This window comes from Diuraphis noxia, unplaced genomic scaffold, assembly GCF_037042655.1.
Source record: "Diuraphis noxia isolate RWA-SAM2 unplaced genomic scaffold, SU_Dnox_SAM2 contig0001, whole genome shotgun sequence".
Taxonomy (NCBI): domain Eukaryota; kingdom Metazoa; phylum Arthropoda; class Insecta; order Hemiptera; family Aphididae; genus Diuraphis; species Diuraphis noxia.
In genome coordinates this window covers 58,284,565-58,311,156 of record NW_028301711.1, presented here as the reverse complement: position 1 = coordinate 58,311,156, position 26,592 = coordinate 58,284,565, and the positions used below count along the sequence as shown (strand labels likewise).

General features: G+C 28.3%; 2 protein-coding genes across 3 annotated transcripts; one reads left to right on the top strand and one right to left on the bottom strand.

Moving 5' to 3' along the window:
- Positions 1-25,654, bottom strand: LOC107166736 (hexokinase-2-like). Of its 2 annotated transcripts, XM_015515524.2 has the most exons (10): positions 25,379-25,654; positions 22,395-22,735; positions 14,785-14,947; positions 14,563-14,705; positions 14,269-14,487; positions 13,098-13,197; positions 2,584-2,773; positions 2,324-2,479; positions 1,197-1,470; positions 1-422 (listed from the first exon to the last, which is right to left on the bottom strand). In XM_015515524.2, the coding sequence occupies exons 2-10, from the start codon at positions 22,443-22,445 to the stop codon at positions 312-314; spliced, it is 1,407 nt and encodes a 468-aa protein (XP_015371010.1). In that variant the 5' UTR covers positions 22,446-22,735; positions 25,379-25,654; the 3' UTR covers positions 1-311. The 2 variants fall into 2 exon arrangements, with proteins under 2 accessions (XP_015371010.1, XP_015371012.2); XM_015515526.2 differs by lacking the exons at positions 22,395-22,735; positions 25,379-25,654 and adding an exon at positions 20,315-20,529.
- LOC149061014 (uncharacterized) lies at positions 4,620-9,746 on the top strand. The gene is made up of 8 exons (XM_089216288.1): positions 4,620-5,581; positions 7,331-7,764; positions 7,825-7,956; positions 8,070-8,281; positions 8,358-8,541; positions 8,606-8,938; positions 9,081-9,421; positions 9,485-9,746. The coding sequence occupies exons 1-8, from the start codon at positions 5,267-5,269 to the stop codon at positions 9,646-9,648; spliced, it is 2,115 nt and encodes a 704-aa protein (XP_089072414.1). The 5' UTR covers positions 4,620-5,266; the 3' UTR covers positions 9,649-9,746.
- Positions 25,655-26,592: the final 938 nt, after the last annotated feature.

The following is a 26,592-nucleotide window of genomic DNA, read 5'->3' as shown; positions in this document are numbered from 1 at the left end:
TTGTTTATGGTCATAATTTAATGTAACAAAAATTGAAAATTTATAAAATAACAAAATTTGTTTGGTCCTTCATTAGTAAAATGTATTGAAAGCGAAAAACACTATTATTATCTTATACAATTTCCAAACTTAACAATAACAAACATACAATTTAGTAAGGTTGCAAATTGTTAAATTACTTATTTGTACCCATAACTTACATACTTCCGTCATTCATAAGACGTACCACTATTCCTTAAAAACTAATAAAATTGTTTAAAATATGTAATAAAACAACATAATTTTTGTAATCAATTTTTATAATGGCATCATTAATGCTTTGCCACTCCATTTGTCATAGATGGTAATTCATCTCGAAAAGCTACAGCTGCAACAAGAGCGGCTCCACGACCACTTCCGTCTTCGGACAACATCAAATCAAACTGAAAAATGTAAAAATCAGTTTGGTTTATTTTCTATTATCATAATCATTAGTTGAAAAATGATTATATTCATAACTTTGAAAATGTTTTTTGCTAGAAAATTGATAGCGGATACAAATATTTTTTATACTTTTGAGTGGTCAAATTCGAAAGTATTTTTTAAAACATTTTATGATAAATATTTCATATTAAAATGAGGATGAAATTAGATATTAAACAAAGAATAAAAATTTTTTTTTTTTTTTTTTTTTTAAGATTATTTAATAATTTTAATAATACTGTTCATACTGCAACAAAATCCAAAAAAAAAAAAATAAGAACATAACATTAATTACAACAGCTATTAATAATCAGTCATGTATATTATAGTACTTATTTATTTTTATGTTGTTAAAATTCTCTGTACGTAAATTAGGTCCCACTCTTCCTCTGGGTACCACAATGAATTTCACATTTTTTTTACTACCTATAACAACATTCGTGCTCTATTTATAAATCATAAGTTATAGCTATTAATCTATAACTATGTCCTAGGGGCCTGGGACTATTATAAATGTTGTCTGCTAGAAAAATTGCTACATCACAAATAATTACTAGTAAAAAGGCACCTAAGCAGTAGGTCGAAGTTTAAAGCATAAATAATTTTGTATATTGGTTAAAATGGCAAACCCTCTCACGTTTATGATCAAATATTTGCTTATGATGGATTATAAGGCCGATAATCAATTACGAGAACACTGAAGTAGGTACAACATTGTGCCTATATTTACTCACATTGATGTCGGGTTTCACCAGTTGCCTGGTCTTTTCCATTATGAGTTTGTGGAAATACGGATGAAAGCGATATACCGAGCCGTCAACGCCAATCGTGACGGATTTTTCGTCCATTTTGTTGAGAAGCACAGCTAACCCGACAGATACCAGATGCGCTGACCGACTGGACACACATTCGCAAATGTACCGTACGTTGGCACAATCGACCAACGATGGATTATTAATGCCCATCTCACTCAAAACTTTCAACGTGTTTTTATAGTTACCAGTATCACTGAAATATAAAAACTAAAATTAGTGCTATATAGTATTATAGTTAGGTATACCAATATAATATTACGTAAACGTATAGAACCATAAGTCATAACGAGAGAGTATGATAGGTCTACTGCCTTAAGCACTTAATACTTTCAGACAACGTGAATCAGTAAATAATTTAGAGGGACCGATCATCCATAGCCCCCTCCCACCCGTAATCGTTACAACTATATATTGTTCTGGCTACTTATGTCACACTTAACTTTTTTTAGGGTCATAATCGTAAGCAGCTGGATTATTGAGATCACATTCTAATCATTCAATATTTCATAGTAGGTACCTAAATAAAATTGTGTATTTTCTTGATTTTTATCATTGAGCTATTTAACTATTTAATAAAAATATCAAAAAATGGGACATCTTACGATTTTAAATAAAATGCGCCTTTAAAATATTTACAGTAGGTATTTTTACTGTATATCTTTTCAATAAGCCGTATTACGCGAAGTACGAAACCATATTTTTTTTCACTATTGCACCCGTTTAAGGTTGCTTCAACTAGTTTGTATTAAAAATTTGAGGTATATAAAATGTTTGAAATACATTTATTGAAAAATGTCTTAATATTTACAAAAAAACATAGTGTAGTCAGTTTTCCTCGATATTTCTAACCAATATTTATTCGTAAAAGTTTAAACATGAGACGTAAGTCTACTAAGTATATTATTATACGCCACTGGAAAAAATATATTTTCATTGCATTGTTTTTTTAATGCATTATACTTTATCATAAATTAACACTAAAATGGATTCAAACACTTTAAATATCGTATTATTATAACAATATTACATATAGCTGATTGGTATACCTTTCAATGTCAGACACGAATGATGCGCCAAACGCTCCCTTGGTCTTCATTTGATCGGAAAGTTTTCCTTTGAAGAGTTTGTTTTGATTAGCCAAGTCCACGATGGTTAATCTCACAATCTCACCCATATACATGCCACTGATCATCTTTTCGAATCTAAGACACCACAGCGAGAAGTGTTTTATACTTCAGAGTTCAGACACCGTAACCGAAATAGATAAAAACGTTATTTTATCATTCTTATCGAACAACACACTTACCTTTGTTGTCCTGGGTTCAACGAATTCTCGTCGATATCTCGATCGTATTTCGTGCGGATGGCATCTAATTTTCCATCGTCTCCAAACGCACCCCACTCACAGTTCACGATCACATGTGATTTCGTTTTGTCACCGTCAAAAAGTTCGGCGTTCTCCACCTTTTCAACGTAACATGCATTACAGCCCGTTCCTACACAAACAGACATGTCATAAACAATCACTTTCAGAACCATCGGGCTAAATATTTTTTCGTGTACATTTATTTCAATATACCCGAGTAACGATGTAAAATGTCAGAAATTCAATATTTAATAAATTTCTAAGTATTAAATTCTGAAATTTAAAATTAAATTTAAAAACAAACAAATAATTCAATTTTTCCTACTCATATCATTGTACACGAGTATTATGCCATGCGTTGTGGATAAGAATACGTCTTCAGTGTAATCCAACTTGTCATAAAAGGCAACTAAACGGATAAGGACAACCAGGTCCTAAAACGGGAGGTTATGACCAACGCACAAGGGAAGAAAATCCCAATAAGGCCAGAAGACCTGGGAAACCAGAATAGTGAGAGAGGACAGAAACCTCGAGTTTATCCACTGACGTTAACTTAAAACCTAGTCAGTGACGCGGGAGAGGAAAGCCTTACTGTACGCCAGATCAGCTCGACGCTCTGGAAACGGTGACCCCCAAAGTTGAGGAATCTACCTTGGCTGAAACATGGTGGTTGTAGGACCAATGCTAGATAGTAATAAATCATCTTGGAGAGGGAAAGGATCCCTAAAGTGAAAGGTGACCGGATTCGAAAAGATACGAGAACAGACTAGGTTCTGGTGGTCCCTATGACGATCCGGTCATGACCAAACCTCTGCGGCTCATAACTAGCTTCTAAAGGCTAACAAGCGGTCCACAGTTGTAACTGTTGTAAGGCCCAGAGTCATAAACTTGGATATACTGTATCCGAGTATCAAATTTAGATTGTTATATTAAGGCCTTGATGTTAAAAAATGTGTTTAAAGCCCCTCGATTCTAGATCGTCAATCTAACTGATTATAGTATTTTATATATTATCAACATTTTATTAAGGGCATAATATTACTACAATATACCATCCAAAATTATTTTTTTTCAAGTAAAATATTTTAGGTCGGTAGGTAGTTAATAAAAATAAAAATATGAAAATTGAATTCCTAAAAAAAACTATTTGCATCTAGGTAGGTAAGGAAGGCAGGTGTAGTTCCTTACAAGAAGCGAAACCGTATGCTGAGGTTTCTTTAACAGTGCACAATAATCAAAGAAGAAAATGATTGATATTTATTTATCCATGACCTTATGTCTATTTGTTATCATAGATAATAGAAAAATATATAGGTCATGTTAATGCATACAATACAAGAGGATGCTGTCTTTAATGAGGAATAGAGAAAAGCAGTCTCTCACTTCCACAAGTGGACCTTTATAAGTAATGTTAAGTATGTATATGTTCATTATAACCTCTAATGGCTAAAATATAATTCCTATGTGATAAGGTTGCATAGTTTATCCATTCTTCTATTATCTATGATTGTTATTAATAACTTAATTTGAAATAAATCCTCTCTCAAAATCTTTTTTCACAAAATATGTATAATCACTATTTTCTTCATATTATATTATTAATATTAAAAATTGATATATTTAATTTCGAACGATAAAAACTGTGTCAAGTTATGAAAAAGGATGTAGAAACTAGAAAGTACCTAAAATAATTTATTTAATAATTTAATTTGTATTTGTATTGCTTATACTTATTACATAATTATTGTTACTTTGTACAAATTATTCTGGGAGGGGTATGAAACTATAAAATTTCACTGGAACAAGCTTAAAATTTTTTGGAATCTGAAGTATACAGAAATACTATTTGGTATTAAGGCGATTGGAAGCAGCATATTTATTTCACGTTTTAGACCTAAAAGCCTGACAAGATTACGCATACTTAAAATGATCATATTTTAATTCTGTAAAAAGATCTGAGTTGATCGACCTTTTTCTAGGTTATTATGGAAATCGATTTTTGATATTTTTTAAAAAATTGTTTTTAAATTTTATTTGAGTTTCTAAATTTTTTTTTAATTTTTAGATTTACTTAAGTGCCTTTTTTAAGAATGTTAAACAGTTATTCTAAAATTGACTTCCGCAATAACCTAAAAAACACAACGACAAGTACAAATATTTTTACAGAATTAAAATATGATCATTTTGAGTTGACGTATTTTTGTCAGGCTTTTAGGTCTTCATTGATTGAAATTGTTTCCTCGTCGGAACAAAATATTTTATTTCATCAAATGTAAAGACTTGTGCATGCGCGTGCGGGCCATAAATTGTTTCCCGGAAACGTTTGATACCGGCGCGCAACGCGAGCTGCCAGCGTACCTAATATAATTCCTAAATAGACTTATAATGAATTCAAATGAATTGCAATATATTTATAATTTGGTATCTTTACTGTAATGAGTTTACACAATATACCTACTGTACGATTATGCCCGAAGTTATCTATGGATTTAGTCGACACTTAGTAGTTAGAACTTACCGGCGCTCCATCTAAAGTTTAGTTTCAGTGCATTATTAGTGTATTAGTATCAGTGCTTTAGATATTGGTTATATTTTTATTATTCCAAGTGAAGATCGTGCTAGTATGCCTGTAAATTCGGCAATGGTGGCTGCAATCGTAAATACTGGACAAGGGTATACACAACTAGACACATTTTCAGCTTTTTTAAATATGCCTAATATGAGTAATCCGTTATATCAAAAAATTCATAATGACTTAATTAAACATACCGAGAACACAGCTATAGAAGCAATGGAAATGGCTGGTAAAGAAGAGGCTAGACTTGCAGTGGAAGAAAATAACGTAAATGAAAATGGAATACCACTAATTACGGTTGTAGCAGACGGTACATGGTCTAAAAGGTCTTACAAAAGTAACTACAATGCCCTTTCTGGTGTAGTAAGTATTATATTATTATATTATTTTTATATTATCGTAAATCATTTTTTTAAATTTTTATTGGTAGAATTGAATTAATATTTTTAGTGTGACTTAAAAACAAATAGGCGTAGATACTTAAATTTTTCACCAAATCTTTAAAATTGCATTCTTAATACATGATAAAATTTTCAGAATATTTTAAATATTTTTTAACAATTTATAGACATTTCAAATTTTATTTCTATTGTATTATTTGTGTTGATTTTACTATGTTGTGTTTTTTTTTTGTCTGTGTTCACGAGAAATTGTCGAAATAATGCTTCGATTTTAAACTTCAGTAGCTTTTCCGGTTCGAAAGTGAATCTAGTTGGTGCATTTTTGAAAAAATCGATTTTAGATATTGGTGTAACTCTAAAACAAATTACCATAGAAACATGAAATTTTCACTGAATGTTTATACTGGCATTTTCTATACATGATAAAATTTTCAATCTTTTTTAGTTTTTTTTTCTATAAATTCAAAATTTGATACAATACTTCTAATATATTTTCGCAATAGTAGTTAAAAAATATTAAAAATACATGGTCACAATTTTTTTTAATAAGCATTGGAAGTTCGAATTTTGACAAAATACGTAAAAATCACGAAAATTTGCCATTTATTTTGAGTAAGAAATTCATAAAAATTTTTCTTTTTAAATCTAAGGTTTGAAAATTCTATACAAGATTCTTCATGAATATGTCTACATTTATCAAGTAAAAAATTTCTACCGGAAAGTCAAAATAAATTTTTGAGCATTTAAATTACAATATTAGATATTCACTCAATTTCTATTGTACTGATATTCTTATTTTGTTCTTATATAAAAACGAATAATTGTAGAAATTTGAAATTTACACCAAATATTTATTTCATCAATTCCTATACTTGATAAAATTTTCTAAATATTTTATCAATTTTTAAGTTATTTATAGACGTTTGAATTTTTCCGTTATTTAGTTTTTTATTCTATAATTGTCAATAAAATTTTATTCGTTGGGTCAAAAAACTTGAAAATTTAATACAAGGTTCCCCATAAGTTAATATAATAGCAGATAGAAAATATTTAAATACATAGGCACGATTTTTTTTTATAACCATTTAAAGTTAAAATTTTGACAAAATTTGTGTAATTGAAAATTTACAAATTCTTTAGTTGTTAAAAATTTATAAAATGCTTAACTTTTATAGCTAAGGATTGAAAATTTGAAGCAAGGTTCCATGTAACATAATGGATCTTATTTGATTAATTTGAAATTTGTTTTATTTATAGGTACCTACATTTTTTTTTAAAAATAATAACAATATAATTAACATTGTATAAAATATCCAAGAGTGACAACTCGTCTCCGATCAGAATCGTTTTTCGTATACAATGATATTATATCATTGAATTCAAATTTGATACCATCCATTACAGTAACCACTATTAAACTACTGTACAGTAGAGCGACATCCACTTCTTACCCGCATTTTTGATTTTTGAAACTAGAAATTTTTCGTTAGCTAAAAAAAGCTTAAAAATAGTAATTTAAAGTATCATAAATATTGAATTTACCTAATATAAAAAGTTAAGTAACTCTTCAAATATTTTTTTATAAAAGGGTTAAGTAGCGTTAAATTTGTCGAAATTACGTAAGCTTTCGTAGTATTTTATGGTTAAAAAATTATAAAATATTCAATAAGTCGTTTTTAAAAATAATAACATTATAAATTATTTTATATAGGCGACAATTATTGGATACCGAACAAAAAAAATACTTTTTATGGGAATTCGAAATAAATTTTGTGCTGTTTGTCAAAAAGCTGAATCCAACGAGAAAGAAGTTTCTGTTCATAAATGTTTTAAGAACTGGGAAGGAACTTCCACTTCAATGGAAGCAGACATTATTGTTGAAGGTTTCCGCCAAAGTATGTCAATGCACAATGTAATTTTTAATAAACTTATTGGTGACGGGGACTCAAGTGTCATGAAAAAATTATCATTGGCAAAACCTTATGGACCCGATATATTTATTAAAAAAATAGAATGTGTAAATCATATTCTAAGAAATTATTGTAACCGTATTGTGGATATATCCACTCGTCGGAAGAGTACCTCCGGGATAGTAGTACCAGGAGTTTTGAGGAAAATTTTAAAAGATAGACGACTTAAATTACGGTAATGAGTTTTTATGAATAATTAACAAACCTATGTATAATAATAATTTTTTTTTTAAAGATGTGCAGTGACGAAGGCAATAGCTTTTAGAAAAGAAATGAATCTTAGTCACAATGAAAAAGTCGCGCTTTTAAAACATGATATTTTAAATAGCCCATACCATGTATTTGGCTACCATGATGATTGTGCTAGGTAATTAATTTTTTTTTAAATTGTTACAAACCAAATGAACAATAGTTATTTTTAAAATTAAGTTAGTGGGTTACAATACATATATGTATAAATTATATTTTATTTATTTTTAGTTATTTTTGTAAAGGCCCGAAAGAAAATGAAGTTAATCTAGTTCCTCAAATGCAAACTTCTGGATTATGGGCTGATATCTTAGGGGCCAGAAATATAGTTGCACATCATGTATCGAGCCTGATCTATAACGTCAATAACAATGTGGTTGAAGGTTTTAATAACGTCATTGCCAAGTACGTTGGTGGCAAAAGAATCAACTTTTCTTTACGAGGTATAATATTATTATAAAAGCATATCATATTGTAGGTAATTTTGTATTTTTTTTAAATCTTGAATTATTATTTTAGGATCGTATGGTGCTAGGTGTCATACTGCAGTGACATCGTTTAATTTGGGATCTAACTACATTAGTCAGTTACATAAAAAAATGACTAATTTAAGTCCTGGTATAATTACAAAAAAATATATTAAAAAAGTTGATAAAATGCGCGAATTATCAAGAAGACGACGTTTAAATTTTAAAAAACCGACGTAATTTAATTTATATATTTAAAAAAACCAATATCACGTTACAACCACTTAATATTATTTATAGATTTACAATGAATAAGCGTAAATTATTTTCTGGACCCGATGATGATTATGGAGCTGTGGAAATGGGTTGCGAAATAATTGATATGCCTTTTGATGAGTATCAAAATAAAAAGGAACTATTTTTGAAAAAAATAACATTAAAATCTGAAGAGATAGTAGCAATTGAACGAAGTACAATTGGACAGCAAGATAATGATATGTGGCAACATTATAGAAAATATCGACTAACGGCGTCTAACTTTGGAAAGGTTTGTAAGCTTCGACCAACAACTTCCCGTGCAAATACTGTAAAGCATATTTTGTACGATATTTTTCAAGGAAGTTCAGCTACGAGGTAAGCTAAAGTTTTTTAATGATTGAGACGTAGTTACTAAATATTATTTATTGATTTATTTTAATTTATAACTATAATTTGTAACTATGTTAGATTAGTATGCATTATATTAAAATATTATTTTGTTTAACATTTAACATAGGTATGGAATCGAAAATGAGTCAATTGCCAGAAACGCCGTTCAAGAAACTTTAGGAATAACTATACAGTTAGCAGGTTTATTTATTCATAAATCCCTGCATTATTTGGCTGCGAGTCCGGACGGGTTAATAAACGAAGACTCGATAATAGAAATAAAATGTCCGTCGAGTATAAAAGAATACACACCACAGGAAGCTGTTACTCTCAAAAAATTAAAGTATATGGCTGATTATAAGGGAAAGCTTGTTTTAAAAAAAACAGACAATTATTATTTCCAAGTACAGGGCCAACTTAATATTACCGAAAAAAAATATTGTTATTTTGTTGTATGGAGTCCCAAAGGTAATCAAATTATTATATACCTAGTCGTTTTTTGTCGTTTTTAAATGTATATGATTTTGGCAGGTTTTGTGATAGATAAAATACCTAGAGATGAATCATTTTGGAATACTAAAATTGAACCATTTGTTACTCGATTTTATATGGAGTCATTACTTCCAGAAATAATCGATTCTAGGTTTGATCGAGGATTACCAATAAGACCAGGCATTCCCGAAAAAATTGTTTAATTCTGTAACCTTTAGTTTTTAATTTTATTTCTAATACATCTTGATTTTTTGTATATTTATTTATGTTTTGCAATACAAGAAATTTAAACAAGCAAAAATTGCACACTTCTTATAAGCTAAAAGCTTGTGTTGGAATTAATTAATAATTAGATGTTATAAATATTCGTTCTAAAACTTTTTTTTTATAAAATTTTTATTTTTAACTATATGAATGAATTATTTGTGATTTTTATTTTATGCAATTATTTAGCAGACCTAATATGGGTCACACACGCATACTACTCTAATTGCGACTTAATGACTATTGTTATTGTATTATTAGATAAAGTTAGTTGACTAAAACCGGTTTTCGATATTTTGATGAATATCGCACCGTTGTTGAATATGCGGGTAGTAGTGGTGGCGTATTGGACACTCACACAAATGAGCATTTACTACTCACACAACAGCAGTAAGCGACATCAACTGTTAAACTAAATGCCTATCGTTTACTCCTTAGAAATGGAGCACTTCCAATCCCCTTAATAGGAGTGTCGCCCTTTTAGTGGCAGGAGTAGATTAGGCCACCCGTAAAATGCCCTTTAATCATTATGTTATTTAATTTTTGGCCTTACTATTGTATTTAAACTATAGCTTAGGACAGGTATGTGAACTTATCAAACTCCCCCCTCCTTTCCCATAACCTGAAGCGATAACCCTCCCCCCACCGACTTCGTATGCTATTTCCACACATTACTAATATTTTAGATCATAAAACTATATTCTACAGAATACTTTCAAAACTTGTATTTTCAAGATTTATTAAAAACGCATAGTTATTATTTAAGCTATGGCTAACAATATATTTTGTAATATAATGAAATATAAATAAATATGTAATATAATATGACATAAACCAATTTAAATTTCATAAAATTATTCTAGGTTTTACAATGCTCTAAAATTAGTATTACGGTTCTGCTCCACCCCTCCCCCACCAATCCCGACATCCATAGTAAGATGTATGATAATATATATATGTATATTTATGATTATTTTATAAAAATGTATATTATTGTTAAATTTGAAAATGCCTGTTAAAAAAGCACACAACACAAAATTATTTCCAAATCATTATTTGAAGTTATACAAAATATTTTGTAGACCAACAAGCAATCAAATAGGTCTAACGAAATCTGATAAAAATAATAAATTTTAAGAGGTATTGAATAATTTAAAATAAACTCATAACATAATTAGCCCGGCACACTCCAAACTGCTATCGCCAAAAAGGGTTTTATGAACAGGTAAATATTTTCGGGCAGGACCCGTTTGGACCAATTTTCCTAACACACAACTCGTTTGGACCAATTTTGAAGACCTGTTTGGACTAAAAACTATTAGTTTTATACAACTCGGATAAAGGTATAGGAACTGGGCTTCGATGTCACCACAGCGCATACGTAGAATATAGTGTTTGCGATAGTAATATATAGGTAACCGCAATTATTGTCAATTAGTATTATCGCACCGGCTGATAGGGCCGTGTCGTAACAGATATCATTTATATTATATTAATTGTATAAACGTATAATGCAACTGTGGGTTTTTGGTCAGCCATCAATTATAAATAATTTTGTTCTCTACACAATCTACAAATTAGTTTGCACAGTTTAACGGAACATCTAAGCGGGCTTTTTAGTAATTATTTAGAAGTAAAATATACGAATAAAAAATTGGTCCAAACGGGTTCACAAAATCTTGGTTCAAACGAGTTGCATTTTTATTAGTGTCCCTAACGTCCCTGGTCCAAACGTGCCTCGACCATATTTTCAAATCGGCTCACGTTGAAAATAGTTTTGCGAACAGGTAAATTCCAAAACTGCTGACGGTAATCCCGATACACCGATTAGAGGTCGATATACCGGTAATCGTTATAGGTACCGTATTTTTAAATCTAAAATTAATTTTTAAAAATAGAATTCTAAAAATATTAGACATATTGATGATATCGAAAATTCCGAAAAATTGGGCAAATTCTATAGCAGAAATAATTATACGTACGACGTACCACAACATTAAATATTATTTTAATAAAATTTAATTCACAAAATATAATTTTTTTTTTATATTATTTTCGTAAAACCTGTTTTGAAAGAAGCAGTTGGAATTAACCTTTTTAAAAGATGGGATCCAAATTTGTTACGTCCTTTTAACCACTGCACGATCCCTATTTTATAGCACGTGATGGGTGAAAATGGCACACTTCACATAATAATTTACTTATTTTTCTATCTTATATATAAATTGTTATGCTGAATAGGATAGCTGAAGAATATCTGAGAAATAAGAAATTTAATACTACAATAAACCGCGTGTTAAATTATAGCGCGTTTAACAAACATTAGTTTTAACATTTTTCTAAGTATTGAAAAAAAATAAAAATTTAATTTCTACTTGAACTATCATTTCCAGCGCATAAATACACATAAAATAGAATAATAAAATATCAAGCAAATAACATTAAAACATAAGAAATATTGTGTGCATTGAGCCACATTCGTATGTAAACACTATACACACAAGTTTATTATAATACACAAATAGACAATTACGGTAGGCATGATCAATGACGTCACTTGACTTTTTAATTTTTTATAATTAATTGAATAATGTGATAAAATCCATAATACCTATGTAAAATTGTTCTTAGAAATTTTAACTGTACATAATAACCTTCTAACTACAACATAGTTGTTATTATTTTTTGCTCCTCATTAATAATACAAATTAATAAATAAATGTTGATAAATTTTATCTCAAAGTGTTAAACATTAGACCTAATTTTAATTGACTGGCGGTCAAATATAATAATATATAACAACATCACAAAAACTGCTATAACATTATCTAATAGATATTTGATTCCAAATTTGACTCTTGACATATAACAGGAAGCAATAATGTTATCATTTAATGCCGAAGTAAAAGGTAAATAACCTATATTCTTCATTGTGAAGGTCACCATTATTTAAATATTCTAATGTTAAATGTACTAAACAAACAAGTTTGTCTTACGTGATAATAATTTATAAAATATACTCTTTTATATTATTTAAAAAAAATATAAATAATTAAATACACTTTTCTCATCTATAAAAACAGAAAATATCCAATTATTTTGTTTAAAATTGATTTAGATATAGAATTAAAGGTATGATATAATTAGTACATTATTAATAAGTTAGGTAGTTAGGTAGTACATTATTATTAATAGGTAGGTAGGTATTCAATTGTACAACAGTAGTAAGTTCTAAATTATATAATAATATACAACATAGTACTTATGTGTTGAGTAAATAAAGACACATAATAATTCTGATATTATTATAACTAGAAAAAAATTAAAAATTAAATCAGCATCATGAAAAAATAACTATTAAATAAGTAAAATAATGTGCGTAACATACCAACAATAAGTCCAATTTTGGTGTTTGGAGTCTTCCAAGCACATGACATGAGTGTACCAGTTGTATCGTTCAATATTCCACATACATCTATCTGTACGTCCTAGTAAAATTAACATTAAAATAAACCAACCTTTTATTGCGACATTACGTTATATTATTTTATAGACAAGTAAATTTTTAGTATCTAGTATCTACATGTAAGCATAGGTAGGTATTAAAATCTTGCTTAATATCTAGTTTTTGATAACATAATGCAGAAAATAATTTCAATTATTATCATATTGGCATATTATAGATATTTCGGTGCAACCTGAAAGGCTCCCTTTCTGTTTTGAGACAGTCCAAAGTCTTAACGAAGAGGAAAGGAATTTGGAAAATTGGAGCGGTTTGGAAATTGACCTTTTTGTAAAATGAGAACCAGATGTATTTTTGGGCATGGGCCAATATTTTTTTAATCATAATTTTAAAAACATATCTATGCAGCGAGGAAAATAACAAGTGGCAGTAGTGGCACGCTACGCTTCTGTTGTTATTTTTTAACAATTTAGCTTAATTAGGTTAGGTATTTTGTTAAAATAAAAGTAATTTATAATTTTTGTAATCTACTACCAATTATTTGGCAAATTAGCCACTGAGACAGTTAATGTCAAACATCAATGTCAAACTTAAACTGTTTTTATTGATAACATTATTATGATTAGTCAAATATTGTTAAGTATTTGTATTTTACAACATGTATATTAATTTTATCAAACTATAAGTTGTTATTGTAGTTACTAATTAAATTAATTTCATAATTGTACATTTTCATCATTTAAAAAAAAAGATAGATAAAATGTAGTCCGATTACCAACTGCCCAATACTTTCGGACATCTGAATTAAATTTTGAAAAGTATATTAGTATTCCGTGTTTTTAATATTTTTTTTATTTTTTTTTTTTTTTGGTATATTGCCTATACTTTTCTTGTTGAGCACATCCCATTGGGATTCTGATCGCATAATTAAATTAGATTCATACGTCATACCATCAATTAACATTCTATGATTTTAAAACTATTGATACATTTTAATATGTACTATAAAAATACATATCATAGAAATATGATAAAATATGTTATAATTTTATAAGCGTACTAAAACAAAACTACTTGAATTTGGTAATGTAATTACCTTTCTCCTCTTGATAGCATCTTTGAGAAGCCTGACAACATCTTCATTAACCACTCCTGAACAGTCAAATCCTTTAGTCCAGCTATTTAAATACCCTTTGGTTAATCCAACTTGTCTAAGTGGAAAACTAAAAGTAAAGCCCAAAGGTAATGCCGTTTTGTTGTCTAGTTTGTATTTTTTTACGAATTCTGCCAGACATTTAGCAATATGATCGAATAACTACATAATATAATGGCATACATAAGTAAGGTACATAGTTATCAATTATTAGCAAGATTATATATTTTTAATTACTTCTGTGCCTTTGCCAGTTTGGATCTTACTGGGAACTTTGAAGGTTTCAAAGTCCATATGGAAGTAGTTTTTCTCTCCCAATTCAATCAATAACACGCGAAAATTGGTGCCACCCAAGTCTAAAGCCAAGAATTTACCTCTCTCTGAAAAAACAAAAAAACAAATTAATTTAATGTCATCAGCAAAAATAATCATATTATAATCATAGGAATCGATTTTTACCAGTTCCATTTGGTAAATCTTGTACATAAGTAATATAACACTTGACAACAGAAGATGGATTGGTTTCTTTGCACAAACCATTCCTGATGGCTTTATCCATATCGTTCATTAAGGCTAATAGTTGTTCATTGGATAAAACAAGTATCTTACATTCCTCAATAATCTAAAAAATAAAAATAGGTGCTGTATTGTATTTCAATATTATTTTATTTCAAACGCAGTAGAATAATAAATAAAAATAATTCAATTAAAATAGTTACGTATTCATATTAATAATAGGCATATCATATTTTCCAATGCATGTAGCATAAGGAAAATTTTAAAAATTGTCCTCATGATATAATAATTGTACCTATATATTTACCTTATTTTAGTAAAATGACTAATACTAAGAATCACCCATAAACCAGAAAAAAATGCATAGGTGCAATAAAAATACATTTTTAGTATATTATTATGAAACTTTCTTCGATCAATATATTTAATATATTTAATATAATATCATACAATACACCTATAACTCATGTATAAGTACCAAATCATACAAATATTTAACATTTCATTTGGAATTTAGACTGTGAAATATAATTGATTAGATTGTGTACATATCACGTTATTTACAGTCGAACGATCATTTGTATACATTAATAGGGTATTAGAACAATTATTCCAAGGAAAGAATGAAAACAACAGGAAGTCGTTAATTACACCAGTAGATAATAACGACTATAGGAAAAAACGATAATAAACTACGTATTAAGATAGTCGAAAACATACCTATCTAACACATCCAAATGTCAATTATTAATTAATTATGATTAGGCACCGGATTTAAATTCACTTAAAACCATACAAATAAGCACTAAAAATAGCCAAAAATGTTCTTAAAAAATGCATTTTTCCTCAAAAAATGCCATTTATATTTTTTTTATACAATTTGTTATTTTAATTTGGAATTTATTGCTAAAATATATTTACTTTATTGAAAAAATAAATTTGGAAAATTTGACTTGATGCTGCTATGATGTTGGAAAACATATGTTTTGGGGCAAATTATTCATTTTAAACATAAATACTAAACTATATATTAATAATAAATACGCTAAATTTGTATAGTATATTGAACGAATATGCATTAAAAACCATAAAAATGACCTAATAATGCTAAAAATGCTAAAAATGCTCTTAAAACATAAGAACGCCGAAATATGCATTAAAAATGCAAAATAAGAGTTAAGCTTTGAAACACTCGTTACATAACAAATTTTATACTTGGAAAGAATGATTAATCAAAAAAAGATACACTTTACATTGAAATCTGGGCTCCAATTATAATAATAGAGATCAACGAAAACAAATATTACTCGAATAAGATAAAATCAAACTCTGAAATGCTAATAATACGATACACAAATATAAATAAGCATATAAAAAAATAAACAACAAAAATTCATAGAGATATTAAGTTCAACTGAATTTTTAAAGTAACAAAAAATATGTAACTAGTAAGTAGTATAATTAGAAACCTTGGTAAAGTAATCCATTACATAAATAGTAAATATGACACATTGAGTTTTTCGAAATTTTTCAAAAATATTTGAGAAATTACGATTAATTTTTTTTTAATTCCAACGATAACAACTTATGAGGAACCTCGTTTTAAATTTTAAAACCTTGGTTAGGTTAGGCCAGTTTCACATGGGCGTATATAATACGCACGCACATTTATAATTTACATTGATTAAGTTCATACGTGTCATACTAGGAGAGGGAAACGCACCATCGTCATAGTGGCGCTTATGATTTAAAATTATTTGAAATAAATTATTAAATTTATATTAAAAACTAATGTAACAGAAACGTGCACGTACAGTACATTGCGTATGATAAGAGCCCATATAAAATTTGCCTAAGCCCTAAGGTTACAGAATAGTTTGCAATTTTCACGACTTTAACAAAATTTGTGAAAATTTTAACTTCAAACGCTTATAAAACATTTTTGTGAATTTACACTCAAACCTTATTTTAACTTATAATAAATCTATCTTGATTTAAATGTTTAGCAATCAATTTTTTATATTAAATTATTTAAAAAAACGACAATTTCATATGTCTATTTTTAATAGCTAATTAAGAGTACCTATAAACAATAATAAAATGCCGAGTGTACCATAATACACAGAAAATGTTAATATAAATATTAGATGAACATTTCAAGTATCTACGTGTAAGTATTAATTTAACACACTTGGCAACCTATGGTAGAGTATGAAAGACGCCACAGTTCATATATTAATAAGTACCTATACATTCTAAACATACATAAATATAAAATTAAGATACCTAAGTTAAATTATGATCACTGCATAAGTATAAAACCTAACAAACTTTAAAGTATCTTGCGTAATATTTTAAATTCTCACTTGCAACGTACACACTAAAAACTCGAAAAATAAAATATTTTATAAAAATTAATAAAATTACCTGGAAACACCAAATAAAAGTTTTTATTTTGAAGTATCTGTTACATGAATTAAATTATATTTTAGAATTTCTATAGATCACAATCAATGCACTTTGAACTTTGCCCTGCCGACTAATCGTTTATTGTTTTAACAAATAACTGTAGGTGAGGTCAAATAATAAATAGGATCTACTACCTATCTACTTAATTCGTAATTGAGACTCAAGTTACTCAAATCCACTTATCAATTCGCATGCACGTTTGAAGAACAAATTATCATGGGACTGGCAATTGGATTTGTTGTATTCAGTTTTTTAATTATTATACATTTATCCTTTATAGGTAGCCCCGAGGTAGGTACCTACAACCATGGGCATAGGTAGGAAATATTTTCGGAGGTGGTTTTTGTCTAAATCTATATTAATATAATAATAATTATTATTATTTATAATATAAATACAATATTTTGACCATATAATTTACAAATTTAAAAATATAAAAAAATAATATAAGATAAAACTTTGTTTTCTTGGTTAGGTTAGATTGTTTTATTTAATTTCGGGGGGTGTTTGAACACCCAAACCCCCCTTACCCACGCCCATGCCTAAAACCTACTATACTACATAGACAGAGACTCTCTAAACTATGTGCCATATGCCACATATCGTACGCCGACTAGTTTTTCCTATTTCGTTTGCTACAGCAAAGAATTAAAATATGAACTAATCATATCATGTTATTTTTTTATATGAACTATATACATCACACATTTAACATTTCTCAATATTAAACAAAACTACACTACAGTTTTTAAGTTTGGGGAGTGATATACACTATATTAAAATATATAAGTATGTATTTATAAAGTTGTACATTTTATCTACTATGTTTTATAGGTAGATATAATATTTGTATATTTTTATTTTCCGAATGTCTTAACTATAGGTACTTATAATATGATATTACTAAAATTAATTAGTAATTATGTATTATCTATAATGAGATTAGTATAGGTGCATACGTTATTTTTAAATAGAATATGAACAATATAATATTGTAAAGCTTGTCTAAGAATTATTTCATGAAAACATAAAAATCTGATGCCTACTGATTTTGGTACAAAATAAAAATTTATATAGGTATTTTGAATCTTTTGGAAATAATTGACTTCTCCAAAACGGCTCCCAATGCAGTATCACAAGCCATTGAAAATATTATCATAAGTTATATAGCACTATCCTGGAAATACTGCTATGCATCATTGGCTAATGGTTTCCAAGGTGTCCAAAAATTGTATGAAATTGTTTACCCATATGTATTATGTACCCATAAACGTGTTATGGTCAGTGAAATAGGATTTAGCTAACAATAAAAAAAATTCCTCGCAAACGATTCTACTACCTACCTAAAAGGTACGAATGTAGGTACCTATGTAATATTTTATTATTTTACAATATAATATACTACGATGACAATACTAGCGTAGCGCAGCGCAGACAAATACGACGACACAAACATCATGCTGTTTTTCATCTCCATGGGCCCAGTAGGTACATGTTACACCTCCTGCCGGGATGGGGGAGGAGGGGACAATAAATTAGTGCACTTCGCGTGAATACACTCCCCTCCGCTTAAATGCATTCCTTAAAATGAATAAAACCATAGTTACAATGGAAAATCAGAATACGATAGCGTACCTATGCCTTTGTCACATCAAAGGGCGTAGCTGTGAACTTGACTTACGACATATATTGTAGATGGCTGCGCGTTAAGCCTTATCAAGAGAGCGTTCCTACACTTTGTAACAAGGTGCCAAGAGCAAGGGTCAAATTTAATAGTTTTATAGATTAAGTATTAAATTTAATACTAATACTAACCTTGAGCAAAATGATCAGGGAATCAATCAGATATTATGTACCGTTTCCGATATATGCATGCTTTCATAAAACTATTAGGTACATGTCTTATATTCCATATTTTTGGAGAACATTTTGCCCTGTTGTGTACTTATATAAATGTATAATAAAAAATCAGTAGTATAATTTATATACGATGTATGTGTATTTAAAAAGATAAAAATCATTATTTTTAAGGTATATTTGAATTGTTGATCATAAAACTTTAACTTGAAATAATTCATTCGATTTTTCATGGTTTATATCTATGACAATATTTAATAAGTAATATCTCATATAAAAAAATTTAAGATTTTTATACATATGTATAGGGTGTCTTTGTATGTGCACTGTGAAGATTATATACTACAACCTATGTTATAAGAAAAAAAATTCCATTGACTTTCAGTTGTTTCACAATATTTCTATCTTGCAGGTTAAATTGGCAGAAATGGGAATTAAACCTTTTTTTAATTTCAGTAAAAACTGTATAATATGACTATAATTATAATATTCTATATTGACCTTGATAGTATAGGTACAGCTTATATAATTGTTTTAATTTAAATTTCTCTGCCATGATAGTTTATAAAAAGTCACCGCTAAATTTTGTGTTAAGCGCGCCATTTATAAACGCGCGCGCGAAACCAACTTTGTGTATATTAATCCACAGATTGTAAAATTAAAAATTTTAAATGTTAACTGTTAGTTACGTTGGTTTTTTTTTGTAATATTTAAATTATAAAGCGTGATATGAGAATTTTTAATCGTAACATTTTACATACTAACTCATAAATTTCATAAAAATTGAAATATCGTAAAAACGCCAATTTAAGACAACATAAATATTTTTAACTGATACAATTTATGATGATTGATTAATTTTATTGGTTCTGAATATTTGTAATGGTGTGTGTAAATGAGGAAATGAAAACAAATTACATATTTTTCATGTCATGGAATAAAAATCGTAAAAATATTTTTTCCAGTTTCTTACTATACCTAAATGAGTTGATGGTACTGCTCATCATGGTGATAGAAATATGCAGCCCATCATCTTTGTTGTATATATGGCACTAAGATATTGAAAAGTAGAAAATCTCAATTCCTTACTATCCTCACATCGAAAAATAAATGTACAAAAACAGGTTTGCTCGATAACATAACTTACAGTTACTTGGACGGCGGGCGGAGAGGGCTTGACTTCATCGGAATTCATGATGGCAATAATAAAAATAAAATACCTTGACGTTAAACACTTTAATAAATTGTTGTTGTTATTATTATGAAATTTAAACAGAGTCAATCACTCTCGCGCTGTAAAGGAAGCCACAGAACTGATACAGCGACTGCGTTTACTGATACGTTACTAACCACATACCTACCATCATAGGCCGATGGTCTATGGCATCATGTTTTGGTACATTGCCTACAGCGCTTCTCGTGTGTTATGCAGGAAGATTCACTAATAAATCGATATTATATTTATCAACTCTGCTATCGATTGTACTATTGTATTTGTTAGTAAAATATTGATATTAATATATAATCAAACTTATCAATAATACAATCGATATAAGAATTAGTAAATATAATATCGATTTATTAATGAAGCCCATATGTAGTCAGAGAAGAGCCGTAATCAGCTGCTTGTTGTATCATCATTTTTTTTTTTTTTTTTTTTTTTTTTTAATTTGCTGTATATTAAAAAATAATTATATATATATAGTATATGTATCATCATACTATATCATAATTTATTTCATCTTGATATGTTAAAACAGAAATTTACTATACAGATTAATATTTGTTAATAAATCCAGTTATTTTTCTTTAATTTTTTTTTTTTTTTATCATACAATATAATATTTCTAAAGAAGTGAAAAAAGGAGCACCAAAACCACAGTTTTTAAACACAGTAATGCATATTTAGGCGCTTTTACACCAATATCAATACTTCATGTCGAGTCCTCATGCAGATGTTTTTATTATATCGAATCATATTGTTGTACAATATGTAACATTTGTTCCAAATGTTGACATCGAATGATTTTTACATTAAAATACAATAAACTGGAATAGTAAAATTTGAATTATGAATACTCTGAAAAACAAAACACTGAACTGTTATCTGAAGTCAATATTAGTACCATATGTAATATCTTAAATATTTAACTACAGTAGATTCGTATTATGTTGAACGTCGCGATCTCAAACTATATTTAATTCAACTTGAAACTACCATTACGCTTGAGAGGACGATATACCCGCACAGTTGCGGATCCAGGGGGGGGGGGGGGCGATCGCCCCGATCGCCCCCTATCTCTAATATTCATGTAAAATTTATTGTGTATATTAATTATTCATTTTTGGAAACAGCCACTATATTTACGTCTATGAAATACTACTGCCCTCCCCCGTTATTTTTGGCTGGATCCGCCCCTGTACCCGCATGTATTGTCTCCGTCTTACAAGTGCGTAACATAACGGCAAATTTTAAGCTCAACAGATCTTGTTTAGCTCCGTTAGTTTAAAACCTAGAGTAAATTGATCTGTTATAAAATTTAAAGGTACCTAAGAGTATTATTTAGACAACCTCATCGGTTTTGTATTAAATTTTAATTTTGAAGCAAGTTATAAGTATTTTAAAATTGTAAATTGTGTGTATTTACATCTTAAAATACTTATAACTCTAATATTTAAACTAACTGAGCTAAGCGGATCTGCTGAGCATACAATTTGCTATGTTACGCACATCTGAGGCAGATATTACGTCCTCTTAATAGCATTTTTGTATTTCGATAGCTCGATATAAAATTAATCGTTTTTCGTAATCTCGAGTACCTACACGAAAAAATTTATTTTATGGTAAGAAACTAAGAACAGAAAATGTTGCAGTACATTCAATATACCTAGTGATTTAGATTTCGCTCGTTGGTACTCGTGAATGTAGCCGTTTGTAGTGAAATGAAAAAGAAGTGTAAATTAAATATTATCCTTTCAATTTCGGCCAAAGTTCATTTAATACAGTTGATTGAAAAAGATTATGGTAAACAATGTGAAATGGCCAATAAATTCAATATTCCACCAAATACGTTATTGATAATATTATTCAGACGTTACACCTTATACATGATTTCAAAATGTTTTATGGAAGATATAATCAGACGGTTAGTCGATAATATTGATAATTGATAATTATTAATTATGATTACCAACACCTTAACTCGACAAAAAAACATAACACGTACCTCGAAAGAGGTCTGGAGCATGCACTGCATACTTTTTTCCTCCATTATCATTACGTTAGGCTGTTATCAAAATTCAAATAAGTAGATAAGATATTTTTCCATTGTTGTCTGTAGAGATAGGCGTAGGATGTTATGATATAGGTATTTTGTTTAAGTCTTCTTTAAAATGTTCTATGTTTTTAATTGTTTACTTAATAGTTTGTTTGGTTATGCTAATGGCTTGTTTTTTAAATTATTCTTGCATATTTACAGTTTTTCACTTCCTCATCTCTTAATATGAAATTGTATTTCATCATCAATGCTATTGTTTGCAGAAACGTCCAAAATGAGATTTATAGTATCTGTAATAGTTGAAATAAGACAATTATAAATTGATAAATAATGTTAATATCATATTTTTAGATATAACAATATGTTTGTATATATTATAGACTTAATTTAGTAATTAGGACATGAAAATTTTAACTCAATTTATAAGTAGAGCATATCAATGAACAACACGAATCATAACAGTTTATTTTTTTTTTTTTTTAAATTGATTTGGTGTATATTCACTTTAAACACTAGTTGTTACAGCACTCTGGTTAATTGGCAGGTTGAATAATGTACTTTCATGTTGTCTTTTTTTATTTTTTGGATACTTATTATATATTACTTAGTTAATCTAATTATCTTTTCCATTTTTTGTCATGGGTATATCTTATAACAGTTATTACACTTTTATTTAACTGTCTAACTTTATAACAATTTGAATAGTATGTGATATTTAATTGTTTTGTGCATAAATTCTATATGCATATTGAAATTTACTCCTAGACTGCTAGACCATTTTTGTTTAGCGTAAAATAAGTTAACTTTGTCTCCATACTTGCCATCAAAATGTATACCAAAGTCTCTAGTGTTTGGGTCATTTATTAATTCATTGTAAAATTACGTTAAAGCCATATTAAATTCTTTCTCATCACACATTGACCATAAAACTTAAATAATTTATACATAGGTAGTTTCTTGTTTTTCTTTCTGTGTTCATCTACAAGCTACATGCCATAAACATTGAACACATAACACGATGGATGACTAAGATTAATGTATACGTTATAAACTAAAGCAAATGTAATACAAGTAGGATTTACAATATAATTGTTTATTTGCTTCAATAAATTTTGCTTCTAAAGTACACATCCATGTACATTTTCAAGACGAACTCGAATAAAATAGTTCATCAAAGCAGAATAGAACCATTTTTAATCAATATACAAAACAATTTAAAAAACTTATACATGCAATTGCAGATTACATATACCTACTTAAAAACATGAAATTTAATTGATCAAATGTTTAGTAAGATTAAAAATAAATAAATAGGGACTTAAAAATTACCAATAGTTTGTGCAAAACATTTTCTTCTTTTTGTTTAATACATTTCATGGAATTTAAAAGTTTTAAACTATCAATCCAGAGCAGATGAAGTTGTGAATTATTTTGAACTAGTTCACTTTAACTGTACAGGATTAGCTATTAGCCCTAGAATTTTTTTGGTATATAGAGAGTCAAACAATGTATCATTAAAAATAGATGAATAATGTAGTTACTTGGCTTTAAGCTATGAATAAGATTTTAAAATTTTAAATACAATTATTAATATAACTAATAGTATTTCTTACAAATTAAATAAGTAGATAGGTAGTTAAAGTGTGTTACAGGTTAAATAGTACCCTCGATAAAAGGCACTCTCTCACTTGTGTGATGTACTTGACTTTCATCTTTTTTTATCTTATTTCTAACCAAATGGTTGTCAGTAAGACAAGAGAAAATCTCATATGTTTAATAATATCTATATTATATTTTTTTTTCCATATGATTTCATGTTTATCAGTGTTCTTGATTGCCAAGTGTGAATAAGTAAGAAAGCAATTAGATACAAAGAATATTATTAATATTTACATAATAGTATTAGGTTATGTAATGTAGGTAGTGACTGATAACTTTTTTATTTGACATAGGTACTAATAAATGTATATTGATCAGAAGATCTTTGGCCAATATATAAGAAAATGGTTGATTTGTGTTTTTTTTTTATTCACATTAATATTGAAATAGGCTTGGCTTAAAAGTTTATGTGATTTAAATTTTGAATTATCAATCTATATTGAATAATCTCTCTGTAGTATTATTATAAGAGTCCAATACTTAAACGTCTCAAACACATTTTATTAAGGTTAGGTTAAAGACATGTCATATCACTGAACACCATGAAAATAATAATATAAACATTTTATATAAATTCTGTATAAATTTATTAATGATTATTATGTTATCTTTCAAATAGTTTTGTTTCTCAATGTTATCTTTAAACCCTTTATAAAGGTGTAAACTTTTTTGTTCAAGGTTAATGTTTTTATTTGATTCTCTCATAATTTGCAGTTACACTTAACACAATATTGAGTGTTATTAATAAAAATGAATGTGATCCTAATATTAAATCATTCTTTTAAATAACAAGGATATTGTATATAAGCTGATTCTGTACGTTGTGTATTAGGGACCTGTTGAGATTTTCAGAAATAAGTTTGATACCTACTAAATAGGTACTATATAGCGACCGTTGGGTTCTTGACAGATACTGGCCACTGTTTTTGTGTTAAGGACACTACTCTATAGCAGTGTCCAGTGGTTCTCAAACTTTTTCGATTCACAATATTAAACATTTCAAATATTCGTGGCACACTCAACATAAATGTAATTAAATAATAAAGTACAGTTTTCAATATTTTTTACACAGCATAATTATAAAAATCAGACTTTTTCTAGGCAAACTGGGTTGAGAACCACTGCTCTATAGAATAGTCGTGGCCATCACTATAAAGGTCGCCATACATTGCAGCGGTGGCGGTAAAATTATGTCCCGCTTCATTTTGTCATAACCGCTACCGCTGCAGTGTGTGGCAACCTTAAGGCATGACCCATCTGAGTGAGAAACTAACCGTTGCCCGACGTTTTAGCAACTTCCATTGATTTACACGTTTCGGCCAAAATAATATTGGCTGTCTCCGCCATAGCCCTTTTCCACTAAAAAAGTTTGAAAACAGACAATTATAATTTTTAAGCAATATTTGTTGAGGATTGAATAAAATATAGTAATATAATATATTATAAAAACATTCCGGATAGCAGAAAACATTACACCAGTTAAAAATTACTGAAAAAAATTCCAAAGAAATTAGTAGATACACTTTTATCAAAACTATTTCTTTTAATTATATGATTATTTAAGAATTCTTATAAACATTAAGAATTAAGACTATATTTGACCTATACTTGTATTTTTGTATAATAATTTATATGTTTAAATCAGTAGACTTATTACACAATAGTATTATAATTTAAAATTCTGAAATTAAATGGATATGTGATATACAATTATAAAATTATAAGAATATATTTTTATTATAGTATAGGTACAGTTTACACACATGATTGTAACATTTGTACATTTAGTTCTCAAACAATAATTGGAGGAAATGTTTTTCTACAAAAATAAATGCCAGAGGATGCGTAGCGATCACCCTTGGTTATAATATTGTTTTTTTAATATATAGGCAAAAAATAATAATCCTCAGAAAAAAGGCGTTAAACCACATACTTTAAAAAATGCACTAGGAAGCTAAATCAGAATTATTGAGATCATAATTTACAAAAAGAAAAAAAAGATTCGTTGAGAATTGGGGGGATCGAACACTTTATAAGCGGTCAAAGTTAAAGTGTACTCACCACTGTACAATAATTCATCAATATCAATCGTATAATGGGTATTTAAGGGCTATAATATAAAGAGAAAATTTCGATTAGCTTCAACTTTAAAACTATCTTAGTGCCCCTAACTCTGATTTTGCCAATATTTTTTTTTACCTAAAAATATCTGTCCCCTGTAAAACCCCCACAAAAAAGGGTGTTCAGTGAAGTAAAAATGTTCCAATTTTGCTAATATAATATCAAGAAGATTTTTTAAAAATATTTTTCAGAATTCAAAAATTAAAAACCATTCATAATATTGTTAAATGTTTATTTATATATGATTTATTTTTAACATTTCATATTTGTGTCCTTTCATTCTAGGACAAGTAGAGAATACAGTCATTATCATATTAATGATATTTATACTTAATTTATATTTTACTAGAATAGAAGCATACATCAT

Bases quoted from the DNA above. Each gene is read 5' to 3' on its own strand.
- LOC107166736 (XM_015515524.2), bottom strand. From the start codon at position 22,445: ATGATAATGGAGGAAAAAAGTATGCAGTGCATGCTCCAGACCTCTTTC. The intron at 2,774-13,097 runs GTATGTTACGCA...CTGTTTGTGTAG, and splicing joins CAAAATTGGACTTATTGTTG to GAACGGGCTGTAATGCATGT. The intron at 1,471-2,323 runs GTATACCAATCA...TTTATATTTCAG, and splicing joins TTCGTGTCTGACATTGAAAG to TGATACTGGTAACTATAAAA.
- LOC149061014 (XM_089216288.1), top strand. From the start codon at position 5,267: ATGCCTGTAAATTCGGCAATGGTGGCTGCAATCGTAAATACTGGACAA. The intron at 5,582-7,330 runs GTAAGTATTATA...TATTTTATATAG, and splicing joins ACAATGCCCTTTCTGGTGTA to GCGACAATTATTGGATACCG. The intron at 7,765-7,824 runs GTAATGAGTTTT...TTTTTTTTAAAG, and splicing joins GATAGACGACTTAAATTACG to ATGTGCAGTGACGAAGGCAA.